Below are 18106 nucleotides of genomic sequence, written 5' to 3'. Positions count from 1 at the left end.
TTTTATACATGTTTTTCACCTTGACACCTCGTCAGCACCATTGTGTGATCACTGTGGTGCCAGAGAGACGCGTCAGTTGTCTGAGAAAGTTGTGCCGCACAATTGAACTGTAAGTCAGCCTACGTATACCGGCAGGCTAGAGATTCGGAGTGAGCTAATATTTTCAAGACGCACACGGTTATCACGGGGCCGGAACCGTGTCACTCACACATCTGCTAGTTTGTCATGTGTAAAACGGGCTGATAGTACGCGTCGCACTACTTAAAATGCACAAAGACATGAGAATAAAGGTGTCATGTTTCTGATGGGTCAGATTGATGCAGAGATCTCGTAGTTATACTAAGCAAACATTAACCGAAGAACACCCGACGCCAATGAATGAGGGTATTGTCTCGTCAGTACGCCCATTAAAAAACCGGGGCATCCCTCAGGAAAAGTTGACCTTCCTCTTTCTTCACCCACCGAGTAACTGCGTTTGCAGCATTGATCACCGCAGCCTTGGGTAACCGTGGCGATAAAACCACGTACAGTTCGAACGGTTGCGTTATCTGAAGCCACAAGATTAGACCAAGCGGTGTTGAGCAGCCAAACACTTACCCAACCCATGACTATTTCCTTTTCCGTACGAAGGTATTGTAGCTTGAGGTTTCCTGTTTGCCCAGATTTTGCGTGTATGGCGTCATGTACGATCTGGTACAATGTGACAATCCTATTTTCTGTGGTTGAGCATGCGAATGAAGAGTTCTAGGACCGATTACCTTCTCCTCGCATCGAGGGTATCATAAGGCTCCTCAAAAGCCGGTAAGGTAATTTGAACATGCGGCCTCGACTTATAAACAAAGTGACGCAATCCAGGTATCCCCAGCTGAGAGGCAAAGTACCGTGTTTTCCCGGAGTCGACAGCTCTGGCCAGCGTGTCGAGGGATCCATCGTCATTTAATTTCTGGGGTCAATGTCAGCGACATGAATGAGCTTAAGGTAAATAGTCTAGCACACCTGAGTGACGATATCGCACCATGCTCGCACAGTCTCGAACTCTGATCCTCCGCTGATGCACACAAGTCCAATGCCAGAATCTTCTATGAGCCTGGTTGTGTGCCGTGAAGTGGCACCACGACTGTTTTCGGCAACATGACTGGCGCCAGTGATATCTGCACTTTCATTGTTCTCGAGTGTTGTCCTCTGATAATATTTATAGTCTGTGTCAGGGCGATGCAAAAAAGTGATATATGCGTTGACAAAACCAGCGGGGTTGAACTTCGGTAGACAAACTGGAATCCATGACGCAGATGCAGGCGAGTTGACAATAGACGGAGAATAAACGGTATTGACCAGAATGTGTATATCTGCAACAAGTATATATGAAGTCGCACGTCAGAATAGAGAGAGGGTACGTGCCAGCAGGGTGTATTGAATGCTTTTTAGGTCGCACCAATGTTATGACCTGACCCCGTGCGACTAAAATGATGTAGAGGGTATCCTGGAACCAAATTTCCATTAACACTTCGATCCTTCACGTGCAGCAGAAGGTTTGACCTTCATCTTTGAGGTCGGTACCAGTGCTTCAGCAACACGCGCTCGCAAGTTCTGATCCAACTGTAGACAATTCAAGGAAGAAGTCGCCATTGCAAGGTCGAGTTCCATTCGACCTAACAACGAAAACAAAAATGGTTCCGAACCTATTTTTTGGGCAAGATCAAAAAACTTCAAGGAACAATGAAGGTGAATTATCGTACCGTCTAATAACCTACGTAAGTCAAAGTTCGTGCGACGCTCGAAGATGCGTCTCAATTGGGATGCCGTGACGATGCTCAGTATTTGTAGATGTAGATACTCGAGGTGTGAGCGAGTCTTTCTTGTCCAAATTAATCGACCCACGAATAAATATCCAAAACACGAGGCCACCACTCACGACAGACTCTGGCTCACCCCACGATGATGCGCAAACATAATACAGGGGGGACCGAAGCAGGAAGGTTATCCGCAATCTTCCGGCATTTATACAGCGTAGCTTATCGCCATCGTCGAGGAAGACTGACAAAAGCGCTTGAACTATGCCCATGATAGAGGATAAATTCTCAACGTCCTGCCCATCAGGGCGACTAACCAGTGATTATCATCATTGGACCTCACTGAGTGCATCAATAGCCTCACCTAGTGAATACAGGTTTTCCAGCGTCGGTAAGTACAAAGTACTCTCGAGGTCTATATTCTTCAAGAGCTACATCGAATTTGAGACACGTGAACATACGAAGACGAGTCTGAAATGACCGGTCTGAATGAAGATCTGCGGAGATCCCAGTTCTGTATTTGTGACCACTGCGTCTGGGTGCACGCTCGGCACGAGTGATCAGACTTGAAGTCTGCCCCAGACTGGCCGTATCTTCCACATTCACGACTATATATCATGACATTACTCACTTGTGTCAGGAGACACGGAACTGATTTCTAGAAATTCATCATTTTTTCGCTTTGCGTCTACAACACTCTCAGAAGTGCCAGTATGCACTGATCAAGATGAAAATACCTGATTTCTCCCTCTGAACACTCAAAGTTCGCCGCAGATGGTCCCGCAGGTTCTTCCTGGATCCTTCGTCAGCTACATCATCTATTTGACCGACTGCAGTGGTATCTTCGCTGTGAGTAGTGTCCAGCTCTGGGTCTACCTCGTGGACAAGAATGCTGTCATTCAAATCAAGATTCATTACCGATGATGCTGAACTTTCAAGACCTGGCGTGCCAGGCGTGGTCACGGATAGGTTGCCTGTGCTGAAACGGTGATCTTTGAGATTGGAAAGTGACGGAGGGGACTGTAGTACTGGTGGGATCACCAAATAATGAGCAGGAGATAATGGGGTTGTTTGAGAACATGGTGAGGTCATGGTGGTCCACACCGCACAGGCAAAACGGGATCACTGGAAACCCCGATATATATATTTCCCACGATCCGGTTCCGTCTATTGCCGTTAGTTTCTAGACTCGTAACCAGTCTGGACTACGTCTTTGATATTGGGTGACTATCCATAGGGTAAATAATGCGGAATAGATTATAACGGACTTGAAAACATATTTGCAAAAGATAATCTGAATAGAATACTAAACCGTAACACATATGGAATAAACTAATCTGTGTTTTCTTGGTCAGAACTCCGATGGAAGATGTACTGCTACAGTATGCTCTGGTAAACGACACAGAAGAGATGGCACTTCTCGATGACGAAGAAGACGCCACAATGTTAGCAGCCACACTTGTTGCCGGCGCTGAGCTTGCTTGACTTGATCACATCAATACACGGAACCCTAGACAACTTTACCTTTGTTGCACTCAGCTACTTCCTGATCCACATTGCAATACTCCATGGCAACTACTGTATGAAAGCCAGAATGATTGTGCCTTTATTACCACCATGGGCATTGATGCCCCGACTTTTCCCTTCATTCTGACTTCTGGCTTTGCCAGTCAATGGTATGAGAAGCCCGTCACACGTCCTGACATCAATTTGCACGGCATCCCTCACTTGAATTGGCGTTCACTTAATGCTGGTGGGGTACTGGGCCTCATACTTCACTATCTCAACTCCACCATGCAGGAGACTAGTGATGTGCATGGCCTGGCTTCAGGCCGTGGGCCAGGCCAGGCCAGGCCACAATAAGCCAGGCCAAGCCAGGCCAAAGGTCATGGCCTTAGGATGTTGAAAAGCCAAAGCTGGCGGCCCAGGCCACGGCTTTGGTACTTAGTAAGTGTAGTTAGTAACCTCACATCTATTTTTGTTTCTCCGAAGTTTCTGTTGCTACCTGCAAGTCTGCGACTCATTTTTATATCACGCCATGTCAGACAATGGTGAGTTGCCAATTCCACATCATCATAACTTACCTTTGTGTCATAGGTGCATTTATTGTTATCTGAGTTGGCCTGCTTCACGCTCCCTATGCTACTCGAACTCGAGCACATTACTCGATGTCTTCCTTCCTTCCTGCTTGTCTCATCTCATCCATCTCCTCTCCCTCATTCTCCTCACTCTCATCCATCATCCACATTCGTCTGAGCCATGTCAGCAGTTGCTGACATGCACTGGGTGTTTGCGCATGGCATCTGTGATCTCTTCCATTCTGCTTTGTTTGGGCCTGGCCATAATGAACCACTGTCCCATTGGCCTTGAAGTGGTGCACCAGGAGTCTGGAAAAACCCAAACGGCCAAGTAGGCAAATAGCACATCTCCTATACGACGAGGTCAGTCATTTCACAAACAAGTAACTTGACTTTGTTACCTCAAAACCACAGGCCAGTCAGCACTTCACCCACACGCTCCAGTCCAACCAGGAGATTAACTGTGTCACATCCTCCTTCCATTCGCCCATGAGAGTATGTATGTGATCAACTTCAGGGCACTGTTCTGGTCAACTTCTAAATTCATTCCAGAAGCCCACATCTTTGTGATGATGTGACATATTTCATGTGCAGTGTCCCATGCCACCTGCAGGAGCAAACATTCAGAGGGTGTCAATGATGTTCCACGATATGCTATGGAGGCCATGTGCGATACAGCACATTCCCAAATGTTGTAGTTCACTGAGTCATTTACATCACTAATTTTTACAACTTGCATGTCAGGCATAGCTCATACTCACTTTGTCAGAATCACAAATTCCCTACTTGAGCCATGGCTCAGGCCAGAGCCGGGCCAAAGCCAGCCGTCATTTGCGGCTTTGGCCTGGCTTTGATTTTTTGCAGGCCAGAGCTGTCTGAAGCCAGGCCAAAGCCATGGCTTTTGGGCCAAGCCAGGCCAGAACATCACTACGAGATTAGCCTCCAACAGATATTCGCATTGGTTCCCACCACTGTTTCCTGCTATCTCACATCTGGACTGCCCATACTCTTACAAACTCTCTGTTCTATGACTGATGCCTGAATTCAATGGCCACGGGACCCAATTTTGAACGGTGTAGTGTGCTCGTGATTGCACATCACCCATGACTGCAAGGTGCCTTCGGAAGCATCGACGGGCTCAAATTGCCTGTGCAAACTTCTGAGGATGATGAGATTGAAAACACTACCTACAATGGGTGGCTTTCTGAGCACTTCATAAGTTCTGTCATAACATTTTCAGCTGAAGGTATGTTTTCTCGTCTTCTGCCATAGTTTGTACTTAATTTTATATTCACAAAGGCATTGTGATTGTGGCAAGGACCAATGCGCCTGGTAGCTGGCATGATTCTCGCCTTGCATCCCGCATCTATACTCAACTTCAACTCCACATGCCTCCTGACTATTACATTGTTGCAGATAACGCCTTCCCTCGTGGAACATCCTCCATTAATGGGCACATTCGTGCACCTCTGAAACATGGCCAGGTTTTATGTGGCTCAGTTGCTGAGATAGCAGAACAAATGGCATTCAACTGCGAACTACTTTCTTACTGTCAAACAGCAGAATGGGGTATGCATGCCATTCAAGGCACCTTTGGAAGGTTATGTCTACCACTCAATATTGCTAACGAATAAGCTTGCAGCAATCTCAGATATGGACTGTGTACATGAAGCTTTGGCAGGCTACACAGGATGATATGGATGTGTGGCGAGACTTTGAGAACATGCTATTTTTGGACCAGAGGAAGAAGGATCAAGTTTCATGCTTCCATGTCACCTTGGAATACCAGTAGATACAATTGTCTAGCACTGCTGCATGTTGCCTGTCTCGTACATAGAATAGAACAGTGATCTAGTACTGCTGCATGTTCCCCGTCTCATTTTGAGTATTGAAAATTGATCTGTCTTCAGCATCCTCTCAGGAACACTTTTTTGAGTTAGCAGATGCAATGTTTTGGTTGACCTTACCTTTGCCCCTTGGGCCTTTGACCTGGTGACGAGAGCCTGCTGTTTTGGCTGCTAGAGTGTGGCCATGGGCCTCTGCGATAGTGACAGTGTCAGTCAAGTCAAGATTGGGAGAGTCGGGTAGTGGGAGGAGCATAGAATAAATCATTTGGTTAGTTGGCACCTGGCAGAGAGGTACATGGGAACTGGATGGTTGTAAGGGTGGCGCAGGGTCCAAATTGGACTGGAACTTGGCTGGAGTGAGTGCATAGGTGCTAGGAGGCTGTATATGACACAGTTAGTCAAGCAAAAATACATAGTATGGTGCCATTGATGTACCTTATAACTAAAACCCAGTTGGGGCTCCCCATATTTGAGGCCAAAGGCATGTGAAGTGATAGACTATAGTAGTAATGAGCATCTGAAAGCGTAGATGAGAAAAATGAAACTTACCTTGCAAATTCCGGGGTGAGGAACCCAAGCGCCATCTTCGTTGCGTGCATAGGCATTTCCGGTGTCATTGTAGCATAATTCTGGGTAGGATGGGCTACTACCAGGGGGAATCATAGATTGTGGAGGGGGAATGTCAGACATTGTAATTGTAGTAATGTTTGAATTGAGATAAAGCTTACCTTGTGGTCCCTAAGCTTTTATAAGTCCCCAAAGTCCCAAAATTTTTGGTCGTCAGATGCACAGGCATGTCTTGAAGTTGATGGATAGCAAAGTTCACCCTGTGGTTAATAGCTTGCAACAATTTGGTTTTCCCTGTTCCGCCTTGGCCGTAGATTTGCATCAGCAATTGAGAAGGCTGTCATCCACACAAAACTTCATCTAAATCAGAGCTTTCACCCTAATGACCTCCTGAAGATCAGCATAACACTCACCCAAATACTTGTAGACAATGTGAAAAGCTAAGCTCTGTTTTTCATTGAGATAATCAGGAATAACTGAATGAGGTGGTGATGATGCCTGAATCCTCATAACAGATGAATCATTGTGTCCAGGAAATTGCCAGCACACTGAAGAAGTGCGACACCATCTTCATCTGCTCAAACATCCATAGCAGAAATATCCTGTGCATCAGGTTCATTATGGATAATGTTATCCCACTGAAGATAATCAGCCCATTGTTGATCTGTGACAACATTGGCTAATTCATTGATCACCAGGTTTTCTTCAGCATTTCGCTCAAAGAAGCGATACTCCTCTGCAATGTTCATAGCCACATCAGCATATACCCTTTCTCGAGAACCAAATGTGCCATTAGCAGCACGCATGATGTCTTCATCTGTGATTGATTCCTCAGTAATGGAATTGATGTTACCTTCTTCTTCATCAGTCAGAAAATCTTCATCAAATCGTGGTCAATCCGCCAAAGCGTGTGGGATGCTTGGTGATGTGGTTTCGTGTTCTTTAGCCTTGTCAGAGCACTCATGGAAATACTGGAGATTATTGACAATATTGTGAATGGAGAATGATGTAGAGGTCATGAAAGTCTCGTAAGCATGGACAAAACTTTCGTCAGCCTCTTTTAACTGCATAATATTCCTCCAAGGTTTAAGAAGGGCGGGAATCAAAGCACAATAGAAAGAATGACTTGCAGGATCATCGGCATGAGGAAACCATGGACCTGGAATGTGTGGAATGGTTTCGTGATTGTCTTGGCGAAGAGTGTGAACATGTCCTGCATGACTGATCTCTTCCTTATAAGAGAGATGGATACTTGTGTCGCTCCTCTTTGGTACAAGATCAGAGTTTGATGAGTGCGTACGAAGATCATAAGTGTTCAAGAAATATTTGAGATAATTAAAACCTTCTAGTTCAGTAGAACAGTCGATGTATTCATGAATTTGATCTTGCAGTCGTATCGAGCCTTCATGTATTTCTAGAACAGCATATTCAATCTAGACAGTGTTGAATCAAATTGGTATAACTTCATGATGAACATCCTGACGTCACTTGCCTGTGGTGAACGATCACTGACATCAACAGTTCCACCTTCAGGAGTATGCTGTATGACATGTGATCTAGTATCAGGTAGAGTGTATGTTTTAATAACATATTGAAAAAGAAATTGATAACTCACCAGCCCTCGCACAATTGCAGATAAGTCTTCTTGAGAAGTGAAGTGACAGAACTCCAATGTATAGTCTCAAAGTGATGAGACACATATCGATCACCCCATCCAACAAGATAAGATACAACTTCTGGAGCACTGAACTCCTGCTCTCGACTGAGAGAATTCACGCAGCGTTGAATAAGACGACAGTTGAGTAGCTGGACATCTGAATTATGGGCCTCATTCTGCTTATGATAAGCAATCATTTTAGCCAGTAACACAGAGGCATTGGCAGAATGTTGTTGATGTTTGGCAGCATACATCAATATATACCAACTGATATGCTTTGTGTCCCCACCATTTGTGATGAGCTTACAGTTGTGATTAGCGCGATGTAAAGAGTTGATTCCTGGTGGGCTATACAAAAGGTGTTACCTTAAGACTCAAAAGTGCGAGTGAGATGTTTGTCCCAAAGAGACTGCCTGTAGGATTATCTCTTGATATAAAATGCAAGGGATATCTTATTAAGATTGAAGGTGAGAGAAGGAAAGAATACCTCAAGTACGTTCAGAGTTCCAAAGAATCGTCTGAAGTGTCCGATGAGTTGTCCAAAATGTCCGGTATAGGTCCGACATTGAGAAACGAAGGTCTGAGGTTGCGCGAAGCTTCCGGTGAGCTTCTGGCAAAACAGCAAGGTTTCTGGTAGGGAATACGGTGTTTGTTGAAGTATAGAACTTTGTGTAGTATGATTAGCGAAGTCCATTGAAAGACTTAAGGATTTCAATAGCAAAATGGCAGCAGTGAGGCCAAACAATCATTCCGAAATGAACAAAGATTGATTGCGAAGTACTAAAATCTGGAAGTGACTCCTACTAACTATGACTTGAAGCAAGGGTAGTGAAGTGAAGTGCAAGTAACTAGCAAGCCAGAATATATCCTACAACATGAAAGTCCAGAATCTGTGTAGGTGAAAACTGTAGCGAGATAAGACATCCAAAATGTAATAAGACTCAAGGTGAGCCGCTACAAAGATATACATGTAATAATGCACGAGGAGCATATCTATACATATTAGCAAGGATTTTCGATGTATGTGCCCCTAGACATAATCAATAACAGATAACCAAGTGAAAAATGCACCAGCGATGTCAAATGGACAAGGATAGGACATGGTATGGAGCATCAGAAAAGCTAGAAAGGCCTCGGAAATGGGTGGACGACCTTCGGACAACTCGAACAAGCATGCGGAACATTTGGATAATAGGAAGTGTGTCGAGGAATGTAATACATGATTTTGACAAGATATGTGCCCAACACCAACCCAAGTGTTACAGCGAATGGCCAGCAAAAGCCATTGGTTCCAGTTATTCATGAACGGATACAGTCACCGAGGTCCCCATTCACCATTGATATTGACCTAGGATTCTTCAGCAACAGGGAAAGGTGCTCGATGTTTGCAAAACAACCAACCTCACCAGGACTTGAGACAACCTGGGCCGCATTTGTGAATTTGAACTGCACGAACCAATTGCTTTTCCACTCGTTGCTGGTGTGATGAAAATGAAGGCAACCGAGGATCAGGTGGGCGAGAATATGATACAGCTCTTTCACATGGCATAATGGTTAATGTTTGCTCTGTTATGTCATTGTGATTGGCTCAAATATTGGAAGCGATGTATTCAGCTACTCGGATTCGAAATGTGTCTGATTGAAGTAGCTCTTTCATTTTGGCACACAATGGAGCACCTGTTTGAAGTGAAGTCAAAAGATAGTGCAGCAGTGACAAAAATATAAAGACCTTGCAACCAAACAATAAGATGTAAATGAAGGGTGCCTCGACCTTGAGCTTCAACGGTCCATATGTAGCTTTCTATGGTCCCAAAGATGCCATTCTTGCGACCAATATGACCATTGCTTGCTATTGAGATGCCTAACATTTCTTCAAGAACAACGTGAATTGTATAGTGGAAGAATTGTGCTGCTGCATATGGATCAACCACAATATTGATAGCACAATGCGCCACTGAATGTGTCAACGTATCCAGATCATGGACTGACAGATAACAGCATGATCAGCACCTGCATATTGTAAATAATGAAATGGTCTACAAAAGAGACAGAGAGAATGAAGAAACAATCAAGATGTGGAGATGTTTGAATTGGCAGAATACATCATATGAGGCTGCGAGCTCAGAAGTCCTGCTGAGTGGCAAGGACAAAGTTGGGTCCAGCTAATGTCTAGCTGCTATGTCTAAACAGACGTGTTCGACCCTAAAGGGATTTGCTACTAGAGAGATGATGGATATGCGTGAACCCGAGAGTGTGCTAAGCACGGGAAAATAGCAGACAAGGTATGCGCGAGGTATAGCAATGTATCTGAGGTTATCCGAGACGTGGGAACACGCAGCCAAAGGTGCGGAAAGCACAGGAAAGAGCGGACAAGGTATAGGGAGGTTAAGGAACAAGGTTTCAAGGGAACAAGGGCAAAGGTATATTGCGAGGTAAGGGATCCTAGGTATAGAGAGGTATAAGGGACCTAATAGGGGCTAAAAAGCGCGCACTACTAGGGACAACTTCGAAGGTAAACCTATAGGGTGAGGTATATAGTACAAGGGAAGTGTACAGTCCGAGAGAAGTGTAGTAAAGTAGTCCTAAATAATAGGCAACTTATAGTGTCTAGAATCCCACTCAGAGTAGGAAGGGATAGGAAATATAGTAAATATGTAAGGACATGTAATAAGGCTGCAACACATTTCACAAGCCTTGAGGTAAGGAAATTCATATACCAATGGGGTTTGGACCGACTATGGATGGATGAGGAACCTTCCTAATGTGTTTCCGAGGTATCCGAAGCACGGGAATGCACGTCCAATGCGGCCGATGTGCGGGAAAGTGTGGATAAGCGGATGTGCAAAGTGTGGGAAAGCGGGTTCGGTTTCGGACAAAGGTTACTTGCAAGACAAAGGTGGACAATGATACTGAAACTGATAGTGTCCTATACTCCTTGACAATATATATGAAAACACCCTGTTTCCTGCCCAGCGCGGGTCCGAGTGTCACAATGGTCAGTTTGATCAAGGCATTATCAAGATACTGCACGTTGCATTGGTCTATTTGCCTTGACGGCATTTTTTGTCCTGGGATGAAAAATTGCATAACCCGTTTCCCACGAATTAAAAAATCTCCAGAGCAAGGTCATAAGTTCACACAGCAAACCCCTAGTTTCACAATCTACCAACCTCAGCTGACATGGCTTGGCTCAATTTCAAATCATGTGACTGGCAGGGCACTCAGAGTGCATATGTCCCAATTCCTCACGAATGACTGAAATGTGGTTTAATCATGATATCATACAGTCCTATATGGCTTTTCGTTGGCATACCTCGTTGCTCCTGACACTTTACCCAACTGAGACCATGAGAATAGCCGCATTACTCAAAGAGTGTCTTGGTGCTGTTCTGTGACATGAAACTGCCTTGCCAGATGTTGTGCTTTAAGACAGACCAGCAGAGTTGAATCAAGTCTTCTGTCAGGGTGCACGCAGAGCCCAAAAACAGATTCACACTTGGAGGGAGAAAGTCTGGGGGTGCAGAAACATCATATGTTGCAAGCTGAGCCAATCTGCTGTCGTCTTTGATAGCAGAAGCCAAGTTGACAAGCATAGAACAGTTTCGAGTGAGAGTGTGTAAATATTTGAAAGTGCATGTGCAACACTTGCAAGCTTGACCATTGTAACAACTCAGGCTGTGATATTGATCGACTACAAATCAACTATGACATACTACTGGCTCTGTTTGTAGGGTGAACAGCCAGCCAGACAGACAGACAGACCAGACATTTGAGAAACCAGGTGCCCTCATTTGGTCAAACCCTGGACCAAACATCACTGAACATGTTCGGGAGGTCCGGTTTGCATTTGAACTAGGTTTGACTAAGCTTGCAAATGATGGGCCAGAGCTCCACCATGCCATTCCCAACACCACAAATGCCATGCACAAATGCCCAGTGCATGTCTGCAACTGCTGACATGGCTCAGACAAGTGCAGACAACAGATGAGAGTAGGAAGAGGGAAGAAGATGAGGAGATCTCACGAAGGGTAACCTGGAAGTGATCATAAACATCTAAGTCATCATCATCTGCATCATTCAGCATGCCGAGGCCAAAACCACCTGTTGCCACGGGTCAGAGTCAGAAAGTTGCACATAGCAGTAGCAGCAGAAATAATATGCCTACAGAGTCCTTTGGTGTTGGGAGGAGAGACTGCTCGAGTACAAGTGTGATTGCATTTAATGAGGTGGGTCTAGTAAGTGATGCAACAGAGGGTGCAACAGAGGATGCGAGAGGTCTGACAGGGTTCAACAGAGGGTGTGTGACAGGGTGTGACAGAGGTACAAGAGGGTGTGACAGAGGATGCATCAGAGGATGTGATGGATGTATGAGAGGGGTGTGAGGTGATGCACAGGATACTAATTAGTGTACTAAGAACTTGGGAATGATATGATCGTGTACTTAAAACAAAACTATTGAGACATACCTGCAAAACTACTGAGCTGACCCAAGAAAAGCAGTATGTTGAATAGTACTTGTATTAGTGGAGGAAGTAGCATCTGGAAGGATTGGCAGCATTGGAGATCATTTATAGGTTGCTGTTTCTATGGATGCTGATAACAGTGTGGGCTATGAAGTTGAACGGCTTTGCACAGGACTGTGCCTGACTGCACTTGGAGCTGAGGTAGTACAATAGTGATGTTATGGTCATGAAGGATGAAGCTAAAGACAAAGAACATATCAGCCCCCCATCCAGAGTTGAGTCCACATGGGTGACATACCTACATAGTGTTGAGACGAAACTATCATAGGGCTAATAGGAAGCAGCGAAATTGAGGTAGTGTAGGGTGCTGATAGATGATGATCATGGTGGGGTTTGAATATGTCTGAACCAGTTCTGGGTAGCTCCAAACCCCAAGCTGGACTCAAGGTTCGGTCCAGGGGCCATGCTGGACCTGTGACCGGACCTTGAGTCTGGTTCAGAAAGGTTCAGGTTCAAACTAAGGTTCAGAACTGGACTGTGGCAGCACTAGCTTTAACTCTTATTCACCCATTTGATTTAGGACTTGCACTGCTATTTCTTTGTTTTCGTGAAGGGGGAAAACTTGTCTGTTGGCAAGTATCTCAATCATGCAGTTGTGCTTGTTTGAACAGGGCAAGAGTAGGATAAAATCTATCCATGATCTGAATGAACATTAATCAGCTGTCCTTCTAAGGTATATGCCTTGTGTTAAGACCATGCACAAAGGGTAGGACTGATTCTGAGGGGCTTGGCTTCAGCTTGTGTGCTGTGCCTCTTATCCAAGTATGTGCCCTTAATTTCAGATTGGTGTCCAAAGAAAGTCCGAAGGTGTGGGAAACTTTGGAAGGACTTTCTGGACGGGTGCAAATAACTTCCGGATGAGTGTGGGAAAGTTCCGGAGGAACTTCCGGAAATTACAATGAGGTTTTGTCCTAATACAGATATGTGTAATGGCTACTCAGGACAAGTCCTGAGTAGAAGCAAACAGAAGGCTGCAAAGACAAAGTCCAAAGCAGAATAGGTCTGGAGGACCACGGGAAAGATCCAGATGAACTTCCGGAAACTATGGAGGATCAGATGAGCAGATGAGCAGAGTATTGGATAAGTAGAGCTCCAGCCTAGGGAGAAACTCCCTAGGCCTGAGATGGATAGCAACTAAGTTGGAAGACTAGAACTGATATGAGGACTTAGAGTGAGATCTAGTGTGAGGACTAATATGATATTCAGACTGAGGAACTACAGGACATATACAAGAGTTTATATACTAAGTAACTATCAGAAGGATCAATAAGCAAAGGTCCCAGGCTATGTATGAAGCATAAGCAAAGTTATCAAATGCGAGTCGGAAATGAAGCATAGGTTAACAGATCAGTAAGCATACTGGTAGTAAGTATAACTGAGGTACCAGGAACAAGGAATACCAGATAGGCTGTATTAACATTATATGCACAGGAAATGAATTAAGTAGCTTATCATATATCAGATCAGATCAGATATGGTCCGGATGAGATGCGTGGATGTATGGGATATGACATGAGGGCAATAGGACAAAGGATGAATGAAGCAGGCTAGTTGTGGAGGTATGGAGGTCTGATGTATGGAGGTAAAGGGATGTGGATGTGGATGTGCAGATGTGGATGTGCAGAGGTGCAGGGATCTGGATGGGTAGAGGACTGGAGACATGGATAAGGTGTCCAAAGGTCTGGATGAGGCGTGGGAATATTGTCGGACGTAGGTCCAGAATATGAGATATGACACCTTGCAAAAGCAATAGACATCACATGATGCAGTAGCATGAAACCATATGTAGGTAGCTGGAAATTAGTGTTTTGAGTAATGAGGATGACTTGTTGATATATATCAAAATTAACTGGAGGACATTAGGAATCTGCAGGGGTAGGGGTACACAGGCTTGTCTGATGGATTACTGAAAACAACCAGCCTATCAATATCATCAATGACAGGAAACTGTGCAATCTATTGACAGCTGGCTGACCAAATATTACACTTCCTTTCAACCAAACCATCTCTCATAACATTAACACATCTTTTGAAAAGTGCTGGGTGTGCATTGCAAAGTTACTCCAGGTATGTTCACTATGTAGTTCTAATTATATCGAGTTTGTCGCAGACCGTTTGTTAGTGTTACTAGGCACTGATGAGGTGTACAATACCACAAACCCATTTGACTTCATGGACATGATCTCACTACAGGGGAAGACCAACTTCCTTGAACAGCATGTGTTGGATTACTTGAAGGCAAACATCAACCACATGAACACTAAGACCAATCAGGTGGCAAGTAAGTACTACATTTATGGTGCTATGACCTTGTCTAACAATCTTTTATCTAATAATTCAACAGATCCAGCACCATAGTGCCTTGTCAACTGCGCCCTTCAGTGTGCTGAAAGTGTTCATCAAGTGCTCCCACCAGGGAGTTATATGTTGAGATGCATCATTTCAAGTTATTTATAATAATCAATGATGGAGATGGAACACTAGTCAGTGAGTAGTCTATGATTTGTGCACCTGGCTGTAGTGAAAATGACAGGCTGTTATGCACTCAAATAGATCTGTTATGCAGAGCCCTGAGAGGGGTGTCATCTGCTAATGTTTGTGATGTAACCAGAAGGATCCGATATAGCGAGTGAGATTGATGACGTCTAGTTGGCACCGATCACAGACACATGATGTCACATGACTACTAAGACAGATGTCTTCAAAGTCACCAGGCTCAAGGTAAGGACAGTCTTGTCCGAATAATAAGTGTAGATTGATGTAACACTTGGGTTGGTGTTGGGCACATATCTTGTCAAAATCATGTATTACATTCCTCGACACACTTCCTATTGTCCAAATGTTCCGCACGCTTGTTCGAGTTGTCCGAAGGTCGTCCACCCATTTCCGAGGCCTTTCTAGCTTTTCCGATGCTCCATACCATGTTCCTATCCTTGTCCATTTGACATCGCTGGTGCATTTTTCACTTGGTTATCTGTTATTGATTATGTCTAGGGGCACATACATCGAAAATCCTTGCTAATATGTATAGATATGCTCCTCGTGCATTATTACATGTATATCTTTGTAGCGGCTCACCTTGAGTCTTATTACATTTTGGATGTCTTATCTTGCTACAGTTTTCACCTACACAGATTCTGGACTTTCATGTTGTAGGATATATTCTGGCTTGCTAGTTACTTGCACTTCACTTCACTACCCTTGCTTCAAGTCATAGTTAGTAGGAGTCACTTCCAGATTTTAGTACTTCGCAATCAATCTTTGTTCATTTCGGAATGATTGTTTGGCCTCACTGCTGCCATTTTGCTATTGAAATCCTTAAGTCTTTCAATGGACTTCGCTAATCATACTACACAAAGTTCTATACTTCAACAAACACCGTATTCCCTACCAGAAACCTTGCTGTTTTGCCAGAAGCTCACCGGAAGCTTCGTGCAACCTCAGACCTTCGTTTCTCAATGTCGGACCTATACCGGACATTTTGGACAACTCATCGGACACTTCAGACGATTCTTTGGAACTCTGAACGTACTTGAGGTATTCTTTCCTCATCTCACTCGCACTTTTGAGTCTTAAGGTAACACCTTTTGTATATCCAACCAGGAATCAACTCTTTACATCGAGTAGACTTAGATGCCAAGAGCACCTAAGAAAGTCATACTAGAGACAAAAGCTGAGAGGCTCTTGAAGGAAGTAGTTTCAAGGGAAGATTGAGTAGATTCAAGTTAGAGAATCTAGTACAAGATGACCAACTACTTATACTAGGTGGAAAGAGTTAAGGGCTGGGTTACCATACTGTAGGTAAGGATAGAGGGGAAATGCCAAGGGTATAGGTATGCTGGTAACACAGCCTAGATTAGTGGCAGTTGCCAGTGGGTGGTTGAATGTGGAATGAGACTGAGAAACATTGAAACAAACTAATAGTAATAATACAATGTGTAGCAGGCATGAGTTAAAGTGATAGAAAAGGAAAGCCACATTGGTGGCACAAGTCAAGACAAATCATAGCCTGAAGGCATGTGCGCATGTTGGTGTGAGAGGAGGGAAACAAGGGATGGGAATGGTCCTGAGGATCTAATCAACAGATAGTTGGTAAAGGAGGGCAAGTCGATAGCAGGTGAGGGCAAGAATGAAGGGAAAATGATAGGGGGGCCATGTGACTGACATTACTTGTAACACAGGCTGTTGAATGTACTGATTTGTGTTGACATCAGTGGTTGGTGAAGCGAGACTGATGGTGGCTCATTGAAAGTAGCCAGAATGGAATCCTTGTCAACTGTGTCATATAGTGGCATTGTGATGGTGCATGTGGTGGCAGTGTGTCTGGTGGCTGGTTTTATTGGCATTGTGACATTGTGAATAGTAAGAAGTTGCAGAGATCATGGTGTGGCCACATATTACAGTGACCTATCTCCGTATAATATGAGGGAACAGACATGCATAATATCCTGTATGATACAGGCCAGCGGACCATGGGCCCATGATAAAAATATCCTCAACTATGACGGATGGGCCGGGAGGCAAATTATTCCCGATGGAGGCGGGTGGGCCCATGCAGGGAATATATAGAGTAGATGAGTGGGCTGATGTACATGAATATTAGGTAGACGGGTATGCCAAGGTAGTTGGATATTATGCAGATGGGTGTATTAAGGTAGATGTGTATGAGATAGATTGGTAGGTACTTGTTATCACATTCACAGGTGGGCCCAGACACATATTAATTAGACAGGTGGGCTGAGGGTGTTGTATGGGATGTTGTATTAGACAGGTGGGCTGAGGGTGGTATAAAATATAGATGGGTGGGCCCATGTGTATCATACATAATTGTAGACATGATGGAGCTGAGGTAGTTGTACATCAACCAAATCAGAGGAGGTAATAAATCAAAGTTACCAAGTTCCTGGAGCACCAGGTGATCTCCTGACATGGCCTTTGATGGTGCACAGATTGTCTTGCAAAATTTGGAATCCGGGGTGCGAAGCTTGTGTTGTCCTATGAGAAGCCAAATTCCAATTACCAACCTTTGGGTCAACCGTACTCAGAGGAGGTAATAAATCAAAGTTACTGAGTTCCCGGAGCAGCAGGTAATCTCCTGACATGGCCTTTGATGGTGCACAGGTTGTCTTGCAGAATTTGGAATCCAGGGTGTGAAGCTTGTGTTGCCCTATGAGATGCCAAGTTCCGACCACCCAAATTTGTGGTCAACCGTACCAACTTCTGAGTTCTGGGACCTGGGAGTCGACAATGAATATCTATGTATCTGATAACCAGCACACTTCCAATCAGGTAGTATTTCATTGAGCAATGGATCATCCAAGGGGTCCCTTATCAGACTCGATAGTCAATATAGGCAAATGATAATGAAAATATGAAAGTTGTTATCATGCTATTTTTCAAACTCAAGACCCTGAAACCCATTGTTCAACATGTCCATTTTTCACCCACTGCACAAATCACCGAGTTTCGAGTGCTGGAACCCAAAACTCAAAACCCAGTGTGCAACACGTAGATTGTTCATTTACATTACACAGATCATTGAGTTCCGAGTGCTGAGTGCTGAAACACAAAGCCCAAAACCCAAAAATATGTATGGAACATGGCCATTTCTTACTCATTGCACATATCACTGAGTTTCAAGTGC

General features: G+C 44.3%; 5 protein-coding genes across 5 annotated transcripts; 1 reads left to right on the top strand and 4 right to left on the bottom strand.

Moving 5' to 3' along the window:
* Nucleotides 1-294: 294 nt before the first annotated feature.
* F5891DRAFT_1002869 (vacuolar fusion protein MON1) lies at nt 295-2073 on the bottom strand. Its single transcript, XM_041360269.1, is given in 9 exon segments — nt 295-548; nt 598-709; nt 759-943; nt 997-1347; nt 1386-1388; nt 1403-1480; nt 1537-1679; nt 1737-1851; nt 1913-2073. 9 exon segments carry the CDS (start codon nt 2060-2062, stop codon nt 408-410), a joined length of 1278 nt encoding a protein of 425 aa, XP_041232137.1. The 5' UTR covers nt 2063-2073; the 3' UTR covers nt 295-407.
* Nucleotides 2074-2082: 9 nt separating this feature from the next.
* Nucleotides 2083-2894, bottom strand: F5891DRAFT_1002861 (uncharacterized protein). Its single transcript, XM_041360268.1, has 3 exons — nt 2528-2894; nt 2422-2478; nt 2083-2373 (listed from the first exon to the last, which is right to left on the bottom strand). Exons 1-3 carry the CDS (start codon nt 2880-2882, stop codon nt 2351-2353), a joined length of 435 nt encoding a protein of 144 aa, XP_041232136.1. The 5' UTR covers nt 2883-2894; the 3' UTR covers nt 2083-2350.
* A 3966-nt stretch (nt 2895-6860) lies between these two features.
* On the bottom strand, nt 6861-8136 carry F5891DRAFT_1181971 (uncharacterized protein; the record flags this gene model as incomplete). Its single annotated transcript, XM_041366095.1, has 4 exons — nt 6861-7159; nt 7328-7715; nt 7766-7838; nt 7910-8136. The coding sequence occupies 4 exons, from the start codon at nt 8134-8136 to the stop codon at nt 6861-6863; spliced, it is 987 nt and encodes a 328-aa protein (XP_041232135.1).
* Nucleotides 8137-11301: 3165 nt separating this feature from the next.
* Nucleotides 11302-11532, bottom strand: F5891DRAFT_1181970 (uncharacterized protein; the record flags this gene model as incomplete). The annotated part of the gene is made up of 2 exons (XM_041366094.1): nt 11302-11323; nt 11375-11532. The coding sequence occupies 2 exons, from the start codon at nt 11530-11532 to the stop codon at nt 11302-11304; spliced, it is 180 nt and encodes a 59-aa protein (XP_041232134.1).
* Nucleotides 11533-14553: 3021 nt separating this feature from the next.
* On the top strand, nt 14554-14820 carry F5891DRAFT_941620 (uncharacterized protein; the record flags this gene model as incomplete). Its single annotated transcript, XM_041374355.1, has 1 exon — nt 14554-14820. A coding segment is annotated over one exon (267 nt), but the record flags the coding sequence as incomplete, so codon positions are not given.
* Between the last annotated feature and the right edge of the window lie 3286 nt (nt 14821-18106).

The sequence above is a fragment of the Suillus fuscotomentosus genome (assembly GCF_016647785.1).
Source record: "Suillus fuscotomentosus strain FC203 chromosome Unknown F5891scaffold_4, whole genome shotgun sequence".
Taxonomy (NCBI): domain Eukaryota; kingdom Fungi; phylum Basidiomycota; class Agaricomycetes; order Boletales; family Suillaceae; genus Suillus; species Suillus fuscotomentosus.
This window is presented reverse-complemented; position numbering and strand designations above follow the sequence as displayed.